This window comes from Dendropsophus ebraccatus, unplaced genomic scaffold (genome assembly GCF_027789765.1).
Source record: "Dendropsophus ebraccatus isolate aDenEbr1 unplaced genomic scaffold, aDenEbr1.pat pat_scaffold_894_ctg1, whole genome shotgun sequence".
NCBI classification, from domain to species: domain Eukaryota; kingdom Metazoa; phylum Chordata; class Amphibia; order Anura; family Hylidae; genus Dendropsophus; species Dendropsophus ebraccatus.
The window spans coordinates 27,280-46,381 of NW_027210494.1; the positions used below are offsets into that span (position 1 = coordinate 27,280).

A 19,102-nucleotide genomic window follows, 5' to 3' on the forward strand; every position below is an offset into this window, starting at 1 on the left:
ATGGATGCAGCCTATGCATCCATCTTCTCCAACCATCAGACTTCAAATAGCGAGTTTTTAGGTTTGTGTGAACCTCTAATTGTTTGCACTAGTTAAAGTGTCACTGTCGTGAATTTTTTTTTTGCAGAAATCAATAGTCCAGGCGATTTTAAGAAACTTTGTAATTGGGTTTATTATCCGAAAAATGCATTTTTATCATGAAAAAGCAGTTTGAAGCTCTCCCCCCTGTCTTCATTGTTCTCCTATGGAGAGAGCTAAAGAAAAGACCAAAACAGGACAACAAAAGAGTTAATCTACAAATCCCTCACCCGTTATCTCTTCTGACCATCACCAGTGACCTGTCTGAGCTCAGATTACAGCTGTCACCCAGCTCCGTGCCTGTAATCCTCTGTTATCTGCTTTCTGCTGCCGGCTAACTCACTCCTTCCTCCTCCCCCCTCCCCTCTCCCTAGAGCAGACAGGGTACGACTCCTGCAACAAGTCACAATTTTCAGATTTTTTGGAGTGGATGAAAAAGAGGAAGGAGGGGGGGGACCTGGGAAAAGGCTTTTTACATGCAGATAATGGCAGATTTGGCTAATAAACCCAATTACAAAGTTTCTTAAAATTGCCTGGACTATTGATTTCTGCAAAAAAAAAAAAAAAAATACGACAGTGACTCTTTAAGTTGCTTGCACTAGTTACAGGGAAAAAAACTATATTAATAACATTAATTTATGATTGCTCTATATCAAATGTGTTTAAAAGTGTTTACACATGTCTTTTTTTTATGCAGATATATAATTTATTTTTTTTTTTGGGGGGGGGGGGGGGGCACCATTTGCCTTCTCTGCCTAGGGCACCAAAACGCCTAGTCCCGGCCCTGTGGCAGTGTCATCCAGTCACAGTATGGTGGTATTGGTCAGGTCTGGTATGGCAGTGTCATACAGTCACAGTATGGTGGTATTGGTCAGGTCTGGTATGGCGGTGTTATCCAGTCACAGTATGGCGGTATTGGTCAGGTCTGGTATGGCGGTTTTTCCAGTCACAGTATGGCGGTATTGGTCAGGTCTGGTATGGCTGTATATGTTAAATGAGCATTGTCTGAAGCTTTTACCTACCAATCATATGACGAGAATCACTACAGGCAATATGCAGATCATTTAATGTGCCAACTTGTTTATATATTTAAAAAACTTTAAAATCACGTAGAAAAAAAAAAAGATTTAGCCAATGTATGTGGCCGAAACTACACATTCATTTCTTCCCCAGTAGCTGGGAAGTGGGGGGGGGGGGGGGGGGCAGGGCATATATTGCTGCAGTGGGCACATCTGAATATAAGGATGCATATCTGGCTACAAGAAGCATTGCCTTGAGCTATAAGAGACATATCTGGTTACAGGGGGCACTATTATTGTGGAAGGGGCATTATTAATGGCCACAGAGGGCACTATATCGGACTATAGGTGGCATTATTACTGACTACAGGGAGCATTGTTACTGAGAAAGGGGGCATTATTATTTGAAGTTACTTGGCTACTTGGCTTCTGTAATTAGTGTAAACTAACAGTTGCAACAATACTATATAGCATACATACACACATATACACATACAGATAAAGGTGTTCTGTGTCCCAGCCTCCTCCATGGGTCACTGTCCACAAGGGTTTCTTCAGTGGGCAGATGGGTAGTTTTATGACTTTGCAATATGTGATAGACCTCAAACTCCGAAGCAAAATAAGTGACACCAAAGAAGCAAAATAAAGACAACACATTGTAATTAGGTGTCAAATGATTGTAATTTTATTTAAAATAATATGACACCGAAAATGACCCCCAACTCACAAAGAGTCACCCTCCAGCACTCAGGCGAGGAAAAACCCCCTGTGGGGGAAACCTCGAGGGAGCCATGGCTGGAGAGTTGCCCCTCCTCTGGGCTTAGAGGGTAACACTAATATAAAATAATTTCAGAATGTGTATGTTTTATCTGGAAAAAGCAGGATAAACTGGAGAAAGGGGGCCTCACCATGGATTCATTGGGGGCTAATGTCAACCCTACCACTGATAGCATAAGTGGGTGAGTAGCTCTCTCCCTCTTGTCCCATCTGGCACAAATGAATCTTGAAGACAAATTCATCTAATTTGTTTATAGATGTTATTGGTGCCTCCTGCAGACTCTTGTATATCACGCTAGGTGTTAAGGGAGTGTTTTCCTCTAGTTACTGATCTTACAGGGGTCTTGTCCTTCCCCAATATGAGGCAAATAAATCCTCCTGATGTTATGGGCCCCTAATTTGCCTCTAGATGTTAAAAGGGGTTATCTGGGGAGCTGAAAAGACATTTCCACCATTACCAGCATCTCACTTCCAGTTCAGACTCATCTCATTCCAACATCTTCTGACCTGGCAAAGGTCTGAGACAGTAGATCAGGTACTATGGTGTGATCACCACATCTGGGTGAAACTCACCGCCAGCAGTGGTCAATGTACGCGCAATGTTGTGATGACATCGGCAACACTGTTTGTACATTGGCCGCCACTGGTTTCACCCGCATGCGACAATCACAACAAAGTACCTGGCCCACTGTCTCAGGCCGCCTCCGTTTTGCCAGGTAAGAAGGTGTTAGTGTGAGAGGAGATCAAACCAGAAGTGAGAAGCCAGCGAGGAAGGAAACGCCTTTTTAGTTACCTAGATAACCCCTTTAACGGCACCTCCTCCAGACCCTCTAGGTGTTGTGAGTGTCTATTCCTCCTATTTTTGATGGTAAAGGGGGCTCCTCCTTCCCCCATATGTGGTAAATAAATCCTCCTGATGTTATTGGCGCCCCATTTACCACTTGATGTTAAAAGGGGTTATCTGGGGAGCTGAAAAGATATTTCCACCATTACCAGCATCTCACTTCCAGTTCGGACTCATCTCATTCCAACATCTTCTGACCTGGCAAAGGTCTGAGACAGTAGATCAGGTACTATGGTGTGGTCACCACATGTGGGTGAAACTCGCCGCCAGCAGTGGTCAATGTACACGCAATGTTGTGATGACATCGGCAACATTGTTTGTACATTGGCCGCCACTGGTTTCACCCGCATGCGACAATCACAACAAAGTACCTAGCCCACTGTCTCAGGCCGCCTCCGTTTTGCCAGGTAAGAAGGTGCTGGTGTGAGAGGAGATCAAACCAGAAGTGAGAAGCCAGGGAGGAAGGAAATGCCTTTTTAGTTTCCTAGATAACTCCTTTAAGGGCACCTCCTCCAGACCCCTCTAGGTGTTGTGAGTGTCTATTCCTCCTATCTCTGATGGTAAAAGGGGGCTCCTCCTCCCCCATGTGTGGTAAATGTATCCTCCGGATGTTATTGGCGTCCCATTTACCACTTGATGTTCCGGACGCCTCCTCCTCCAGACAGCTCCAGATGGTCGGGTGTCTTCTCCTCACTCTGGCGGGCCGGTGTTACCTAGATTGGATATATAACAAGCAATGTGTTAATAATGACAGGTTACATACATAGGCTCCATATGAATATACAGTCAGGATAAAAGTGATCTGAGGTGTGATGGGATTTTGGTTACTCACCTTTACTCCTCCGTGGTGGCGCAGCAGCAGCAGATCAGCGCCCGCAGTCTATAAGGGAAAGAGAAAAACCAGCATGACTTTCCTGAGATCAGACCCGTCAGCAGTGATGGGGAATAGACATTACACTGGAGAGAGGGGACTCAGTGCTATCCTAGTGGGGGAGATACAGGCAGCACCATGTCACTTGTATGTCTGTATTATGTACATGAGGCCTTTCATGGTTATTATATGTGACTGATAATATAATATATAGTGATGACATGAGGATATACAGTGCAGCGATAGAGTTGTGTTATCATGTAAGTGTATCATCCCTTATATTTACCTGGATAAGATGGATCTCCTTCTGCTGCTGCTTCTGCCGAGGAGAAATGACCAAGAAATGGAGGGAAATCAATGGTTAGTGTAAGGAAACCAGAATGGCTGAGCACATTATATAGAAACAATGCTCTTTTACCAGCTCTATTCACACCTGCAGTAATATACTGTTCACCATTACACACAATAGAAATTAGACTCCACCTGCAAATAGAGCCCCCCCCCCCTCTCTCTATATACAGGATGGTACATAACAATTCCTTGCTTCACAATGTTATAAGTTTTGTTTCATTACCTGGGGATCTCCATGGCCGTCCCTTTGTCCTCGTCGTCCTCCTCTTCTTCTCTGTGTATAGAACGTAAATCATCTCATATATAAATATATTCTTATATTACACATTAAATATTTTATTGTAAAGAAGGTGATTGCAATAGTAATGTAGTGAGCTGTACACTGCTCTATACAATGACCATATAGTACTGTATATTACGGGTACAGCCAGCTAAAGTATAAAGTGTACGGGGACCTTAACAACTATGTCACAGTGTCAGCAGTTTGTAATGTGAATAAATGCTGTTATAATAAATAGAAAAATATGATTCTCTGTCTAACAACAGCGCTTCCTATCCTGCCCTCCTGCCGCTTCTCTCTCTATACAGGATGGGAAAAAAATAAACGTGTATTCACAATACTATAAGCTTTGAGCCCTCACCTGGGGATGTCCGCAGCCGCGTCATCTTCCTCATCGGCGCCGATTTCACTGTGTAGAGAACATAAACAAGCTTGTATATATATATATATATATATATATATATATATATATATATATATATAGTATATATATATATACACACACATCTTGTCTTTCTGCTGCTCCTCTCTCTATACAGTATGGTAAAAAAAAAGATAAAAAATGTATTCACAATACTATAAGCTGTGAGCCCTCACCTGGAAATGTCCGCAGCCGCGTCCGCTTCCTCGTCGTCGTCGATTTCACTGTGTAGAGAACATATACCAGTATGTGTATGTATGTATGTATATATATATATATATATATATATATATATACATGCACACACATCTGGTCTTCCTGCCGCTTCTCTCTCTATACAGTATGGGGAAAAAAAATGAATATGTATTCACAATACTATAAGTTTTGAGCCCTCACCTGGGGATGTCCGCAGCCGCATCATCTTCATCCTCTTCGTCAGTCTCACTGTATAGAACATAAACCAGCTTGTGTGTATAAATATATATAGACATTTATTAGGACCGGTGTAAATCCAGCAGGACCTGTACCTACCGCAAGGCAGCTGCAGAAATCTACAAGTGCTCCGCAGCAGGTGTAGGTTTCTGCCCTGATTTTTTCCTGTCTTTCAGCATAAACCATGATAAATTAGTAGCAGATGGAGGCCACAGCTTTTTGTGCCCCTTTCCCAGGGCTGCACATATATAAAAGCCCTATACCACTGAACGATTATCGGCCGTATTCGGCCAATATTGGCCGCTACGGCTGATAATCGTCCCATGGAATAGAAAGCAAAGGTCAGCCGACACTGTTTAGGTCAGCTGATCGTTGCGTCGTTTGTCTTTCAAACATGTTGGAAAACAAACAAACAAAATAACAGCGATATGCTGCCGTCGCACCATGGAACAGGAGTGGTGGCAGTAGACCGCAACTATCTGCTATGGGCTGCCCGGACGATCTAGCAATCACCCGGGCAGCCCCCCCCCCATGCAGCTCCCCGTGCTGACAGCTCTCGTTTGCTCCTCTGCATTGCCCCGTGGAATAGGAGCTTAAATCTGCCCCATAGTTTTTGGGGATGTGTAAATATACTTAGGTGAGTTTGGGGCGGAAAACACAGATATAAATGAATATTGTCAGTCTATATCATGTAGATGGATGATCGTATCTCCGCTACTTCTTCATACTTACACGATGGTCTCCAGGCTCGGGATCCAACCGTGCAGCAGGTACTTGTCGTCTCTATAACAGAGAACATAGGGTTGGTTAGGAGGATTGTTACTTGGTCCCATTTGAAACTTTCAGAAAATATTATTTATTATGACATCTCAATAAGAACATGACTTCCATCACTGATATTGATTAACCCCTTGTCGTCACTGCCAGCCGTCCCTTAAAGGGTATGTGCACATTGAGGAATAGATAAGGAATTTGAAGCAGGATCAACTCTTAAGGTGCGTTCACACTATGAAATCTGTGCAGATAACCCGCCGCATATTCTGCCGCTCGACCCCTATCACTGTCCGTGTCATCCCCGAAAGAATTGACATGTCATTCTGGGCCACATATGATCGCTTTTTATTCTATGCTTTTATGGGGTGAAGCAAGTTTAAAAAAAAAAAAAACATTGTAAAAATGATTTTTTTTATTTTTTTGCTGTTTTAATGTTGTGTAATTACCTGAATATCCACGGGGCGTCCATCACGGCCATCCTCCACCTATTACATAATTAAAAAAATAAATAATTGCATATTATAAAGGGGATATTAGTCGGTCCTCCAAGTGCTGCATGTTGGGGGAGGTTTTATAGAAACGTGTACATTGGAAATCCACCGGCCCAGATTTATTATACCAGATGATCTGACTATAAATGCGCTGTTAGCACTGGGCATTTGGGTTGGAATGTTTTTGTGACAATTTTGCACAAAATCTTGGTTAAACTATGTATAATGTACCTTATGTGAGTTCACCTTAAAAAAAAAAAAAAGTCTTCTTACTTTTTTATATTAACCCAATGGACATTATTTAAAGGGGTTATCCAGCGCTACAAAAACATGGCCACTTTTCCCCCTACTGTTGCCTCCTGTTCTGGTGTGGTTTGCAATTAAGCTCCATTTACTTCAATGGAACTGAGTTTCAAAACCCCAACCAATCTGGAGACAACAGTAGCGCTGGATAACCCCTTTAAAATACCCAAGGGGATGTTGCTAGGCCTCAGATCCCTCCTGGGTACCTGTAAGTGTCTTATAGATGTGGCCTAACCTGTAAGGTGCCACTGCTTCCCTAGCTCCAATCCAAAGCCAGGAGTGGATCCGGCAGGTAGGAGACATATAAGCGCTTCCCTTATTGTACCCATTACTTTGAATCCACTTCTGGTTTTGGCTCAAAAACTGCAATGGTAGCTTTCCAAAAAACTGGCATGTGTAAGCCCAGCTTCAAAGAGAAACCAGAGAATCACATGCTCTGCTATGGGGAAAAACACCACAAAAATAAGACACAAGAAAAACACATCATTTAAACGAAATGCTGCAAGGTTTGCTAGAAAACAATGGAAGTAACGTAACATTAAAGGGGTAGTTCAGCAAAAAAAAAAGAAAAGTTCTTTCAAATCAACTGGTGCCAGAAAATGCCAGAGATTTGTAATCTATGAAAAAAATCTGCCATTACTTATCAGCTGCTGTATGTCCTGCATGATGTGCTTACTAGTCTGGAGAGCAGGAGAGGGTTTTCTATGGGGATTTGCTGCTGCTCTGGACAGTTCATGACATGGACAGAGGTGGCAGCAGAGAGCCCTGTGTCAGATTGGAAAGAATACACCACTTCATGCAGGACATACAGCAGCTGATAAGTACTGGAAGAATTGAGATTTTTTAAGTAAATTACAAATCTCTGGCACTCTGTGGCACCTGTTGACTTGAAAGAATTTATCTTTATTTTTCAGCTGAATTACCCCTTTAAAAAAAGAAAGCTCCGAATGCTGTTTTTCATAGGTTTGTTTTTAATACGTGATCCCCCTGCGAACATGTCTATGTGACTGATTATATTACTATAATATATTTTATTATGAGATACTTACTCCAAATCCTCCAGACGCTCATCGATGTCGTCGCTGCTGTTGGTGATAGAATAGAGAAGATGGTAAGAACCAAACACACATTAGAGACATCAGTTTTCTGGTAGAACTTCACCAATAAGAAGGGAGTAGAAAGGAAAGTTCAGCAAACAGTTTTTTTCTTTCAAACCAGCTGGTGCCAGAAAAGTGCCAAAGATTTAGAGATTGGTAATTTACTTCCATTAAAAAATTCCAGTTCCTCTATTACTTATCAGCTGCTGAATGTCCTGCAGGAAGTGGTATTCTTTCCAGTCTGGACAGCAGGAAAGGTTTTCTAGGACATACAGCAGCTGATAACTATTGGAGATTTTTAATAGAAGTAAATTACAAATCTCTGGCACTTTCTGGCAACAGTTGATTTGAAAGATTTTTTTTTGCTGAAATACCCCTTTAAAAAAATAAAAATAGAAAATCTCCTAACACTGTAACTTTAATAGGCTTGTTGTTTAAGACGAGACTATGAGATACTTACTCCCAATCGTCCGAATCCTCTGCGATGTCGTCAATGTCGCTGCTGTTAGTAATAGAATAGAGAAGATAGTGAAAACCTAAGACACATTAGAGACATCAGTGATGATCCTGGTCTATAGGGGAGGAATTATAGGGTCACACAAGTTTTACATTTTTAGTTTTACATTTAAATAAAATGCTACAAATTTTGCTAGAAAAAATACAACTAATGTAAAATTAAAGGGATAATTCAGCAAAAAAAGTTTTTCTTTCAAACAGGCTATCAAGGATTTGCTACCGCTCTGGGTAGTTCTTGTCCCAGACTAAGATGTCAGAGAGCAACAGACTGGAAAGAATACACCATTTCCTGCAGAACCTACAGCTGCTGAGAAGTAATGGAAATGTTTTTAACAGAAGTGAATTACAAATCTTTGGCACTTTCTGGCTACAGCTAAATTGAAAGAATTTTTTTGCTGAATTACCCCTTTAAAAAAAACTCCTAACACTAATTTTCATAGACTTGTTGTTTAAGACGAGACTATGAGATACTTACTCCCAATCCTCCTCTGTGTCGTCCTCGCTCCTGTTAGTGATAGAATAGAGAAAATAGTGAAAACCAGACACACATTAGAGACATCAGTTTTCTGGCAGAACTCCGGCGCGGGGGTATTTTTCAGATACGGCCGGGGAGGGGGTGGTTTTGGACGGCGGAGGTAATTTACCTCCCCGGTTCCAGCGCCGGGTTGCGCCACCCTGAACACCCGTCCCGCGCCCGCTTCCTGGTGTGAGCTGCCGCATGAGACGTGACGTCTCCAAGCAGCTCAGCCATTCAGCGGCCGAGGCGGGACTCCGCTACAGTTGCTAAATATGTGAGCTGCTTGGAGACGTCACGTCTCATGCGGCAGCTCACACCAGGAAGCGGCCCGTGGGACGGGTGTACGGGGCGGTGCGATCTGAGACCCGGCGCTGGAATCAGGGAGGTAAGTGACCTCCGCCGTCCATAACCACCCCCTACACGGCCGTATCTAAAAAAATACCCACGCGCCGGAGTACCCCTTTAATAAGAGACAATAATGATATTTAGAAACATCTTCACGATGATCGGAGCCTATAGGGGAAGATGCAGTTAAAATAAATAGAAAATATGATTCTTTGAGCCCTCACCTGGGGATGTCCGCAGCCGCGTCATCTTCCTCCTCTTCGTCAGTCTCCCTGTATATAGATCAGAAACCAGCTCGTGTGTAAAATCTGCCCCATAGTTTTTGGGAATATGGGAATATACATATGTGGGTTTTTGGTGGGGAACACAGATATAAATGGACTCATATTGTGATATCATGTAGATGGATGATTCTGCTGCTTCTTCATACTTACACGATGGTCTCCAGGCTCGGGATCCAACGGTGCAGCAGGTACTTGTCGTCTCTGTAACAGAGAACATAGGTTTGGTTAGGATGATTGGTACTTGGTCCCATTTCAAACTTTCAGAAAATATTATTTATTGTGACCGCTCAATAAGAACATGAAATCCATCACGGATATTTATTAACCCCTTGTCATCACTGCTAGTTTTCCCATTAAGGGGATGTGCACATTGAGGAATAGGCCAGGAATTTGAAGTGGTATCCGCTCTTAGGGTGTGTTCACACTTCAGAATCTGCACGGATAATCTCCAGTGGATTCCGCCGCTTGCCCCTGCTCGCACCCTGGGCTTCTCCACCTGTCCCATAGACTCCATTCTATGGTGGGGCGAATTCCGCCATCTGCCCAAAGAATTGACATGTCAATTCTTTGGGCGGATGGCTGAATCCCCCCTGACCATAGAATGGAGTCAATGGAACAGGAGGAGATGCGAGCAGTGGAATCCATGGCAGGTTATCCGTGCGGATTCCATAATGTGAACACACCCTAAATATCCACTTGAAATTCTTCCCATAAAATATGAATAGAGCAATGTTCCATTGTGTTTAATGAGATTTCCGCTCTGTTGTTCACACAGCAGAATTTTCTGCCGCGGATCCGCCTTCCGACATAGAATTGACACATCAGTTTTTTAGGCCGATTCCACCAGGGGAATCCTATAGAAGTCAATGGGGTTTAAATTCCGCTTGAATTCTGCTCCTATTCTGCCACAGCTGAAGCAGAAAACTTTCCTCTTCACTCGCTCTGGAACGCATCTCCACCCGTGCCATAGACTGCGGTCTATGGTCGGTCAGATTCCGTCATCCAACCGAAGAATTGACAAGTCAATTCTTTGGGTGTACGGCGGAATCCACCCGACCATAGAATGGAGTCTATGGCAAGGGGCAGAGATGTGTGTGAGTGGGGGCGAAAACTATTGTAAAAATGATGTATTTGATTTTTTAGCTGTTTAAATGTTGTGTAATTACCTGAATATCCACGGGGCGTCCATCACGGCCATCTTCCACCTATTACATGATAATAAAATAATAATAATTGCATATTATAAAGGGGATATTAGTCAGTCCTCCAGGTGCTGCATGTTGGGGGAGGTTTTATAGAAACATGTACATTGGAAATCCACTGGCCCAGATTTATTATACCAGATGATCTGACTATAATGCGCTGTTAGCACTGGGGATTTGGGATGAGATGTGAAAGTCACCGCCATCAATGATTTTGTCTACTTGGTGTTTTTCGTCACTTTGGGACCTTGGTGTGTGCTCTAGGTATGGCGTCTTTTCTTTACATATGTGTTGTGTGTTTTGTTAAGGTTTTTGTTTTTCACTTTACAGTTCATGTGATTGAGGTTGGTTTCACACAAGGCAGTTTTTTTTTTAAATCTGCCACTGTAATTTTTGAGCCAAAGTGGATCCGGCAGGTAGGAGACATATAAGCGCTTCCTTTATTGTACCCATTACTTTGATCCACTTCTGGTTTTGGCTCAAAAACTGCAATGGCAGCTTTCCAAAAAACTGGCATGTGTAAACCCAGCCTCAAAGAGAAGCCAGAGAATCACATGCTCTGCTATGGGGAAAAACACCACAAAATCAGACACAAGAAAAACACATCATTTAAACCAAATGCTGCAAGGTTTGCTAGAAAACAATGGAAGTAATGTAACATGCCAGAGATTTGTAATCTATGAAAAAATGTCAAGTCTTCCATTACTTATCAGCTGCTGTATGTCCTGTATGATGTGGTGTATTCTTACTATTCTGGAGAGCAGGAGAGGTTTTCTATAGGGATTTGCTGCTGCTCTGGACAGTTCATGACATGGACAGAGGTGGCAGCAGAGGGCACTGTGTCAGACTGGAAAGAATACACCACTTCCTGCAGGACATGTTGCAGCTAATAAGTACTGGAAGAGTTGAGATTTTTAAGTAAATTACTAATCTCTGGCACCAGTTGATTTTATTTTTTTTTCTTTTGCTGAATTACCCCTTTAAAAAAAGAAAGCTCCTTGAGACCCCCTGCGGACATGTATAGTATTTTACTGTGAGATACTTACTCCAAATCCTCCAGACGCTCATCGATGTCGTCGCTGCTGTTGGTGATAGAATAGAGAAGATGGTGAGAACCAAACACACATTAGAGACATCAGTTTTCTGGCAGAACTTCACCAATAAGAAGGGAGTAGAAAGGATTGTTCAGCAAACAGTTTTTTCTTTCAAATCAGCTGGTGCCAGAAAAGTGCCAGAGATTTAGAGATTTGTAATTTACTTCCATTAAAAAATCCCAAGTCCTCCATTACTTATCAGCTGCTGAATGTCCTTCAGGAAGTGGTATTCTTTCCAGTTTGGAAAGCAGGAAAGGTTCTCTATGGGGATTTGCTTCTGTGCAGTTACTGTCCCAGACTTAGATGGCAGCAGAGAGAAACTGTGTCAGACTGGAAAGAATACACCACTTCATGCAGGACATACAGCAGCTGATAAGTATTGGAGATTTTTTTTAATAGAAGTAAATTACAAATCTCTGGCACCAGTTGATTTGAAAGAATTTTTTTTTTTGCTGAATTACCCCTTAAAAAAAAAGCTCATGACACTAATTTTTATAGGCTTGTTGTTTAAAACAAGACTATGAGATACTTACTCCCAATCGTCTGAATCCTCCTCGATGTCGTCGATGTCGCTCCTGTTAGTGATAGAATAGAGAACATAGTGAAAACCAGTAACACATTAGAGACATCAGTGATGGTCGGGGTCTATAGGGGAGGAATTATAGGGTCACACAAGTTTTATATCTTCAGTAAAGATTTACTAACCCGAAATCCGATTCTCCATCTAAAGAATAAAAAATAGAAAAGTGTTAGTTTAGAAAATTGCTTTATATATTGTAGAGATACATAGATACATAGAGATATTATAGACAAAACTCACCCTCGCCGTCATCCAGTCCAGCCTGAAATAGGAAATAGAGAGAGTAAGCAGAGGCCATTGGTATATTGCTGAGCATGAGACCTCCTTCTGTGTCCATCTGACCTATGTGCTTGGATGGGACAGGGCGTAGGTGGGGGCACTATTATAGTGCTCATCCAGGATTAGGCACAAAAAGAGGCGGGGTGCTGATTTTAGATATTAAATATAAAAAAATAAAAATAATTAATGTAGAGGCGGCGTGGCAAGACAGGGAGGGGACATGGCCTACTCCTGCGCCTGATTTACCATGATTTACACCAGCTCGCAGGCCTAAATCATGGCAGAAATCAACATCTGCGTAAGGCAGGGCCGGATTCACTAAGAGGCGTGCGTCTCTTCGTGAATCTGTTGGGGAAATTGGTTGCAGATCCTAATGTAAGACCGGCGAGGGTCTTCATAAATGTCCCCCAGAGAGTTATAGCAACTGGGAATGTTCCCTGTGATGCACAGCTATTTGACATATTCAGTGTGCTGTCCATGGTGCTAAACACAGAACTGATCCTAAACACAAAGCAACTTTCTGTTGATAACTTTTGAACAACAAGAGAGATATTGCAAACCTGACTGTGGCAATCCATTTCTGAGACAATTCTGCTTTTTTTTTATATGCTACATGACCACCTTCCCATTGGAAAATTTTGCCATTGATCCAATATTGATCCAAATTCCCCAAACCAGCGTCACAGATGAATATAATGAAGGTAGATGAGTAATCGGTGTCTGTGGATAATTTTATTACAATCTCCATCCAGTACACATTGGGGTAATATACCGTCATATTGTATCACTCTGCTGCATAGAAAACTCTCCTATATGCTGCATACCCTATTTATGGCATAATTTGTAACTTTACTTGTCACTTTTGTTGGGGGGGGGGGGGGGGGGGGGGGGGGGGTGATAAATGCGACAAAGATCTAACAAATCAGTCTAAGCTTTTATCTTAGATGTGGGGGGTTATGTGGGTTTTCCAGAATTAGAAAACATTGCTGATTTATTTCAAGAACAGTGCCATGCTGATCCTCAGGTGTTATGTGGTATTACAACTCACTTTTATTCACTTCACCAGAAAATGTGCTGCAATACCACAGAAATACTGAGGACAATAGTGACAATAGAGTTATCAATCTGTAAAGCAACATTAACACACAGAAATAAAACAGCGGCTGATGTTTGACACTGCCAACAACGGACAATGTTTTAACTATTTGGATTGTGTGCCTGTAATCCAAGTAACCATATACGTCTGTGTAATGTTCGACCGTCAGAATGGCCATACAATACAATGTGTGCACAGTGTGAACAACGGCCGTTGATCGCATAGAGTTCAATGCAGTGCATTGTTTTAGGACAAGAATGGCCGTTCTTGTCATAACAAAAATACATTGTGTGCACGTAGCCTAAAACTGAAACTAGTGTCGGCTTCCCACAGCAACCAATCACAGCTCAGGAGAATCTGTCAGGTCCATACCAGGTACAGAGCTGCAGACACAGGCAGAGAGGTGATAGAGAGAGAATACAAGGGAAGCCTGGGTCTTTGCTGACGGCCATTTGCAGACTTAGGCCCCCTTCACACGTCCGGAAAAACCACCCGGATTTCCTCAGGACGTACCCTCTGACTCCCCCCCAGACCTCAGGACGCACCCTCCGCCCCCCCCGGACCTCAGGACGCACCAGGTAAAAACAGATTACTGTCAGAAATCCGGATACTTTCCTGATGCCTGATCAGGATTTCCCGACAGTAAAAAAATAGCATTTTCTATGCGCTCAGTCATTTATTTCCCTAATCTACACAGCAGAAATCTGCAACATAAAATTCACAGCATAAAATCTGCAGCAAACACAGTACATGTGAATGTTCCCTTAGGGTAGCTTTACACCTACCGGATCTGCAGCGGATCTCACGGACCTCAGCGAGAACCGATGCGGATCCAATACTATTAACCCCTATGATAGCACATCCCGCTGTGAGTATGTGCCTTAACCCCCTGCCGCCCACAACACAGCCCCACCGCCCCCATCCTGCCCCCATCAGCCCCACCGCCCGCATCCCCGGCCGCATCACTGCCCCCATCAGCCCCGGCGCCTGCATCCCCGGCCGCATCACTGCCCCCATCAGCCCCGGCGCCTGCATCCCCGGCCGCATCACTGCCCCCATCAGCCCCGGCGCCTGTATCCCCGGCCGCATCACTGCCCCCATCAGCCCCGGCGCCTGCATCTCCGGCGGCATCAGCCCCGCTGCCCGCAGCCCCTATCAGATCCGCCGCCTGTATCCTGCAGCCCGCCGGCGAGAGCATACATTACCTGCTCAGCGGCGTGACTCTAGTGAGGCTCCCGGCTTTGGTCCCACTCAGCCGATTAGCGCACGGCAGCACTGATCGGCTGAGCGGGACCAGAGCCGGGAGCCTCACTGAAGCTGCGCCGCCGAGCAGGTAATGTATGCTCTTTGGGGCGGGCTGCAGGATGCAGGCGGTGGATCTGATGGGGGCAGCAGTGGGGCTGAAGGGGGCAGTGATGCGGCAGGGGCTGATGGGGCAGTGATGCGGCCGGGGATGTGGACGGCGGATTTGATGGGGGCAGTGATACGGCCGGGGATGCGGGTGGCGGGGATGCGTTGTGGGTGGCAGGGGGTTAAAGCACCTACTCACAGTGGGATGTCAATACCGCTGCAAGTATGTGCTGTCATAGGGGTCAATGGTACTGGATCTGCAGCGGTTCTCACTGCGAATCCGCAGCGCGAGATCCGCTGCGGATCTGTAGATATGAAACTACCCTTAAAGACAAAGCAGAATGTGCTACATTTAGGCTGGATTTCCAAAAAACTAAAACCCCAGTATTGCTGCATGGTATAGACCAGCCCCCATATGTATACTGCTTGTAGATGAATGGTGGTCTGCTCATCCTGAATGTGCAGGGTAGGAGGATGGAGATAGTAGGGAGCAGCTTTGTACCTAATAGATCCTATATCAGGTGCACCAAACTACCCCTGCTCACTCAGGGACCTGTCAGGGCAAAAATGCTGTGTTCACACTGCACACGTGTCAGTCTGGTCTTAGGGCCAGTTCACACTGAGTAAATTTGGAGGAATTCTGTGGGGGAAGCCTCAGTGTCTCCTCTCTTCTCCACTCTCCGCTCCAAGAATTGACATGCCAATTTTTGAGCAGAGAGCAGAGGTGCGCAAGCCTTCCGATAGAGAAGCTGCTTGACACTGAGGAATTCCGCCGAATTTACTCAGTGTGAAGTGAACTCGCCCTTAGGCCGCCTTCACACGTCCGGAAAAAACATCCGGATTTCCTGATTTCTGTACCTATAGACTTTAATTAGTCACGGACACCCTTCCAGATTTTTCCGGAAGGGTGTCCGTTCCGGAAAATAGATCTGGATTTTATAGGACATGTCCTATTTTCGTCCGTAATTCCGGCCCGCACGCCCCCATAGAAGTCTATGGGAGCGCCGGAATCACGGCACTTTCCTGATTTAGATCAGGAAAGTGCCCGGGATTACGGATCGATTGAGAGCCCGCCGGCACCCCCGCAGCCCCTGGCACACACCCCCGCCGCCCGATACCACGTCACGGCGTCCAACGTCCCCCCACCGGACAGCACCGTACCGGACATCAGCTGCACGCCGCCCGATCAGTCCAACCGCCCCCCACCCCCGCCGGGCTTACCGACGTGTCCCCCAACCCCCCCCCACCCCGGACATCAGCTGCCCGCTGCCCGATCTAGATGCGTGAAGGGAGGAACACTCCTGAAATGTCCATCCGGCTGCGTGGTTGCACATCTATCGGACTCCGGTGATGCAAATGGTGAATCAAGAGCTCCGAGAGGAGTGAAATCGTATCCAGTAACCAGATGTGGTCCGCGTAATGAGCACTTTGGGTGATTTGTATGTTTTTACAACATTATTTGAGTTGTTTTGCAAAAGGAAGGAAAGGATACTTTCAGTAAAGCATTTTTGAAAAAGTTTTTGTTGCAAGCGCGGTGAACTTTGTATCATGATGGGAGTTGTACTTCTGCAGCCTGTGGCCATCCCGGTTGCAGAACTACAACTCTCATCATGCTCTGCTGGCAGGTCATGATGGGAGTTGTACTGCTGCAGCCTGTGGCCATCCAGGTACACTAGGGCCTGTGAGGGTACCTGTCATGTATGTTGGCATACTAGACCATATTGAGAACACTTTTTTTTTCTCATCAGGAAATCCTGATACTTTCCTGATGACATTTGAGGCCTCCTGGTCAGGATTTCCTGACAGTAAAAACGGACACGGACGTGTATGGGGCCTTACAGTTTGGGGTCTACAGTATAGCAGCTATTTGGCAGTAAATGTATGTTACACCTAACAATAAATCAGAGGGCGTTGTAATATATATATATTTATATATTTTTATTTAAAGTAGTACTCCAGTCATCATGCAAAAAATAACATATATTCTTAGAACATATCTAGCAGACAATACACAGAACCCTGCTGACATGGTGATTGTGTAATTACATATCAATAAATAGTTGTACCATGCCGGGTTTGTTACAGTGCGCTCTCCTCTATTTGCGGCAAATCCGGAGCTCCATGCTGCCTCACACACTGAGAGTGACCGGCACAGTTCCTTACCGCTCACAGCGCTGTGTCTGGCGGCCGCTATAAAGGATGGCCGGGCTGCTGTGCACTGCGGGGGTCCATACCTGTGCTGCTTGACAACGTCCCGGCTCTACAGGCAGACGGGGAAGCCTCTAGGGGAAGCCTCTAGGGGAAGCCTCTAGGGGAAGCCTCTAGGGGAATCCCCCCCCCCCCCCCATTACAGTGTGGAAGAGATGCTGCTGTGCGAGGGGTGGGCTTCCCCATCTGCCCGTAGATCTGTAGAGGGACATTGTGCAGTGTCACCCCCTTTGTATGTCAGCATCTCAGCAGCTGCGTAATGTGGGGAGATTTCACTGCAGGCTTCACCGTCACCCCCTCTGTAACTCTCCATCTACTGTGGCTCCCCAGCTGTTGCACAGCTACAACTCCCATTATGCCCTGGTGACATTACATGACGGGAGTTGTAGTGATGCCTCTTGGAGAGCTCCAGATTGCAGAACTACAACTTTCATCTTGTACTGTCACCACAACATGAGGATGGGGCTTGTAGTTATGCAACCAGGAGAACTCCAAGTTGGGAAACTACAACTCCCAGAACGTTTTGTCCCCACAACATGATCATGGGAGTTGTACTTCTGCATCCTGGATGAATAACTACAACTTGTACCATCACCACAACATGAGGATGGGGCTTGTAGTTATGCAACCAGGAGAGCTTCAAGTTGCAGAACTACAAATCCCATATTGTACCATATATATATATAATATTATTATTTTTATTCAACCTTAGAGATCACACAGTAGATCCTGATCCAGTGATAGCATTGTCACATATTACTGCACATCTGGATAAAGTCTTAAGGTGCGTTCACACCTACAGGATCCGCCGCAGATCCGCAGCAGATTTGATTGTGCAGATTTGTTGCTGTGTTCAGTTATTTAAATGAAATCTGCTGCGGATCCGCAGCGGAGAATACGCTGCGGATCCGGTAAGTGTGAACGTGCCCTTAGGCGGGGCCCATGGCTTGTGTGTGCTATGTGATTTCCCTCTCTACCTTATAGGAGTATATTCCTTCCTATGTCCGCAGAGGTGCTGGAGATCACATAACACACACAGTGCATGAGCCCGGCCATACACCACAGCCACCACCCAGCAGTTATCATGGCCAACTAAGCCCCGCCCCCTCAACGGCACATGGCAAAATGGCAGTTGGGAAATGGTTGAACATGGGGAATAAGTAACAGGGTGTGAGGTATTTATAGCTCCCCATTCTACACATCTCCTCCCATCACCACTGTCTCCTATGGGGGGGGGCACCTATGTGGTCATGTGATCAGGGAGGAGTATCTACAGGTACAGATACTCCTGGACAGGACATCCTACTGTGTACACAACCCCATCTCTATACAAACATCCCACAGTGTATCCTATCTGCTATACTGGATGGGGAATTCTCACTCACATGTTCCTCGTAGACAACGGGAAAGTCCGTATCCTCCACGAACTGGTCCTCCTCGCCGTAGATGATGGTCATCTCTTCCTCCATGTCTCCAAATCTCTTCTATCACCAATCTCGCACAAATCGCCTATGTGTGTGAGAGAATAAAAGATTACATGGAGAAAACTGATTACAAATAGAAAATAACAAAAAAATACCAGGAGCCAATGGATGTGTGTACTTACAGTCCAACTCCTAATAAAGCTCTGAAGGGTCCGGTTTGTAAACAAATTACATCATGATTTTCAATAATCTTTATTTAAACATCTTGATACAAACACTTGTACTAACCATACAATGAACAGTCGGCCATTGGCAGGAATTATAGTGAATAAAATCTTGGTCTATGCGCTCGGCTGTAGTATTTTATTATGATTTATACTGGTATTTGATAATGTTGCTAAAAAAAAAAAAAAAAAATTAAGCAAAAGGTTTTAGTCCCTTCCTATAAGAATAGTTTGTCGCATATAAT

At 44.6% G+C, this 19,102-nt stretch overlaps 1 protein-coding gene across 4 annotated transcripts; it reads right to left on the reverse strand.

The window, feature by feature from the left end:
- Nucleotides 1-3,059: 3,059 nt before the first annotated feature.
- On the reverse strand, nt 3,060-18,863 carry LOC138780870 (otolith matrix protein OMM-64-like). 4 transcript variants are annotated; one of them, XM_069956750.1, is made up of 21 exons: nt 18,816-18,863; nt 18,595-18,718; nt 12,517-12,538; nt 12,402-12,420; nt 12,230-12,271; nt 11,649-11,684; nt 10,567-10,605; nt 9,551-9,601; nt 9,341-9,388; nt 8,730-8,759; nt 8,199-8,240; nt 7,691-7,726; nt 6,294-6,332; nt 5,806-5,856; nt 5,038-5,085; nt 4,818-4,865; nt 4,582-4,629; nt 4,164-4,214; nt 3,876-3,908; nt 3,551-3,598; nt 3,064-3,431 (listed from the first exon to the last, which is right to left on the reverse strand). In XM_069956750.1, exons 2-20 carry the CDS (start codon nt 18,676-18,678, stop codon nt 3,553-3,555), a joined length of 813 nt encoding a protein of 270 aa, XP_069812851.1. In that variant the 5' UTR covers nt 18,679-18,718; nt 18,816-18,863; the 3' UTR covers nt 3,064-3,431; nt 3,551-3,552. The 4 variants fall into 4 exon arrangements, with proteins under 4 accessions (XP_069812853.1, XP_069812852.1, XP_069812851.1 ...); XM_069956749.1 differs by lacking the exon at nt 18,816-18,863 and having other exon boundaries at nt 18,595-18,797; XM_069956752.1 differs by lacking the exons at nt 10,567-10,605; nt 18,816-18,863 and having other exon boundaries at nt 3,060-3,431; nt 18,595-18,797.
- Nucleotides 18,864-19,102: the final 239 nt, after the last annotated feature.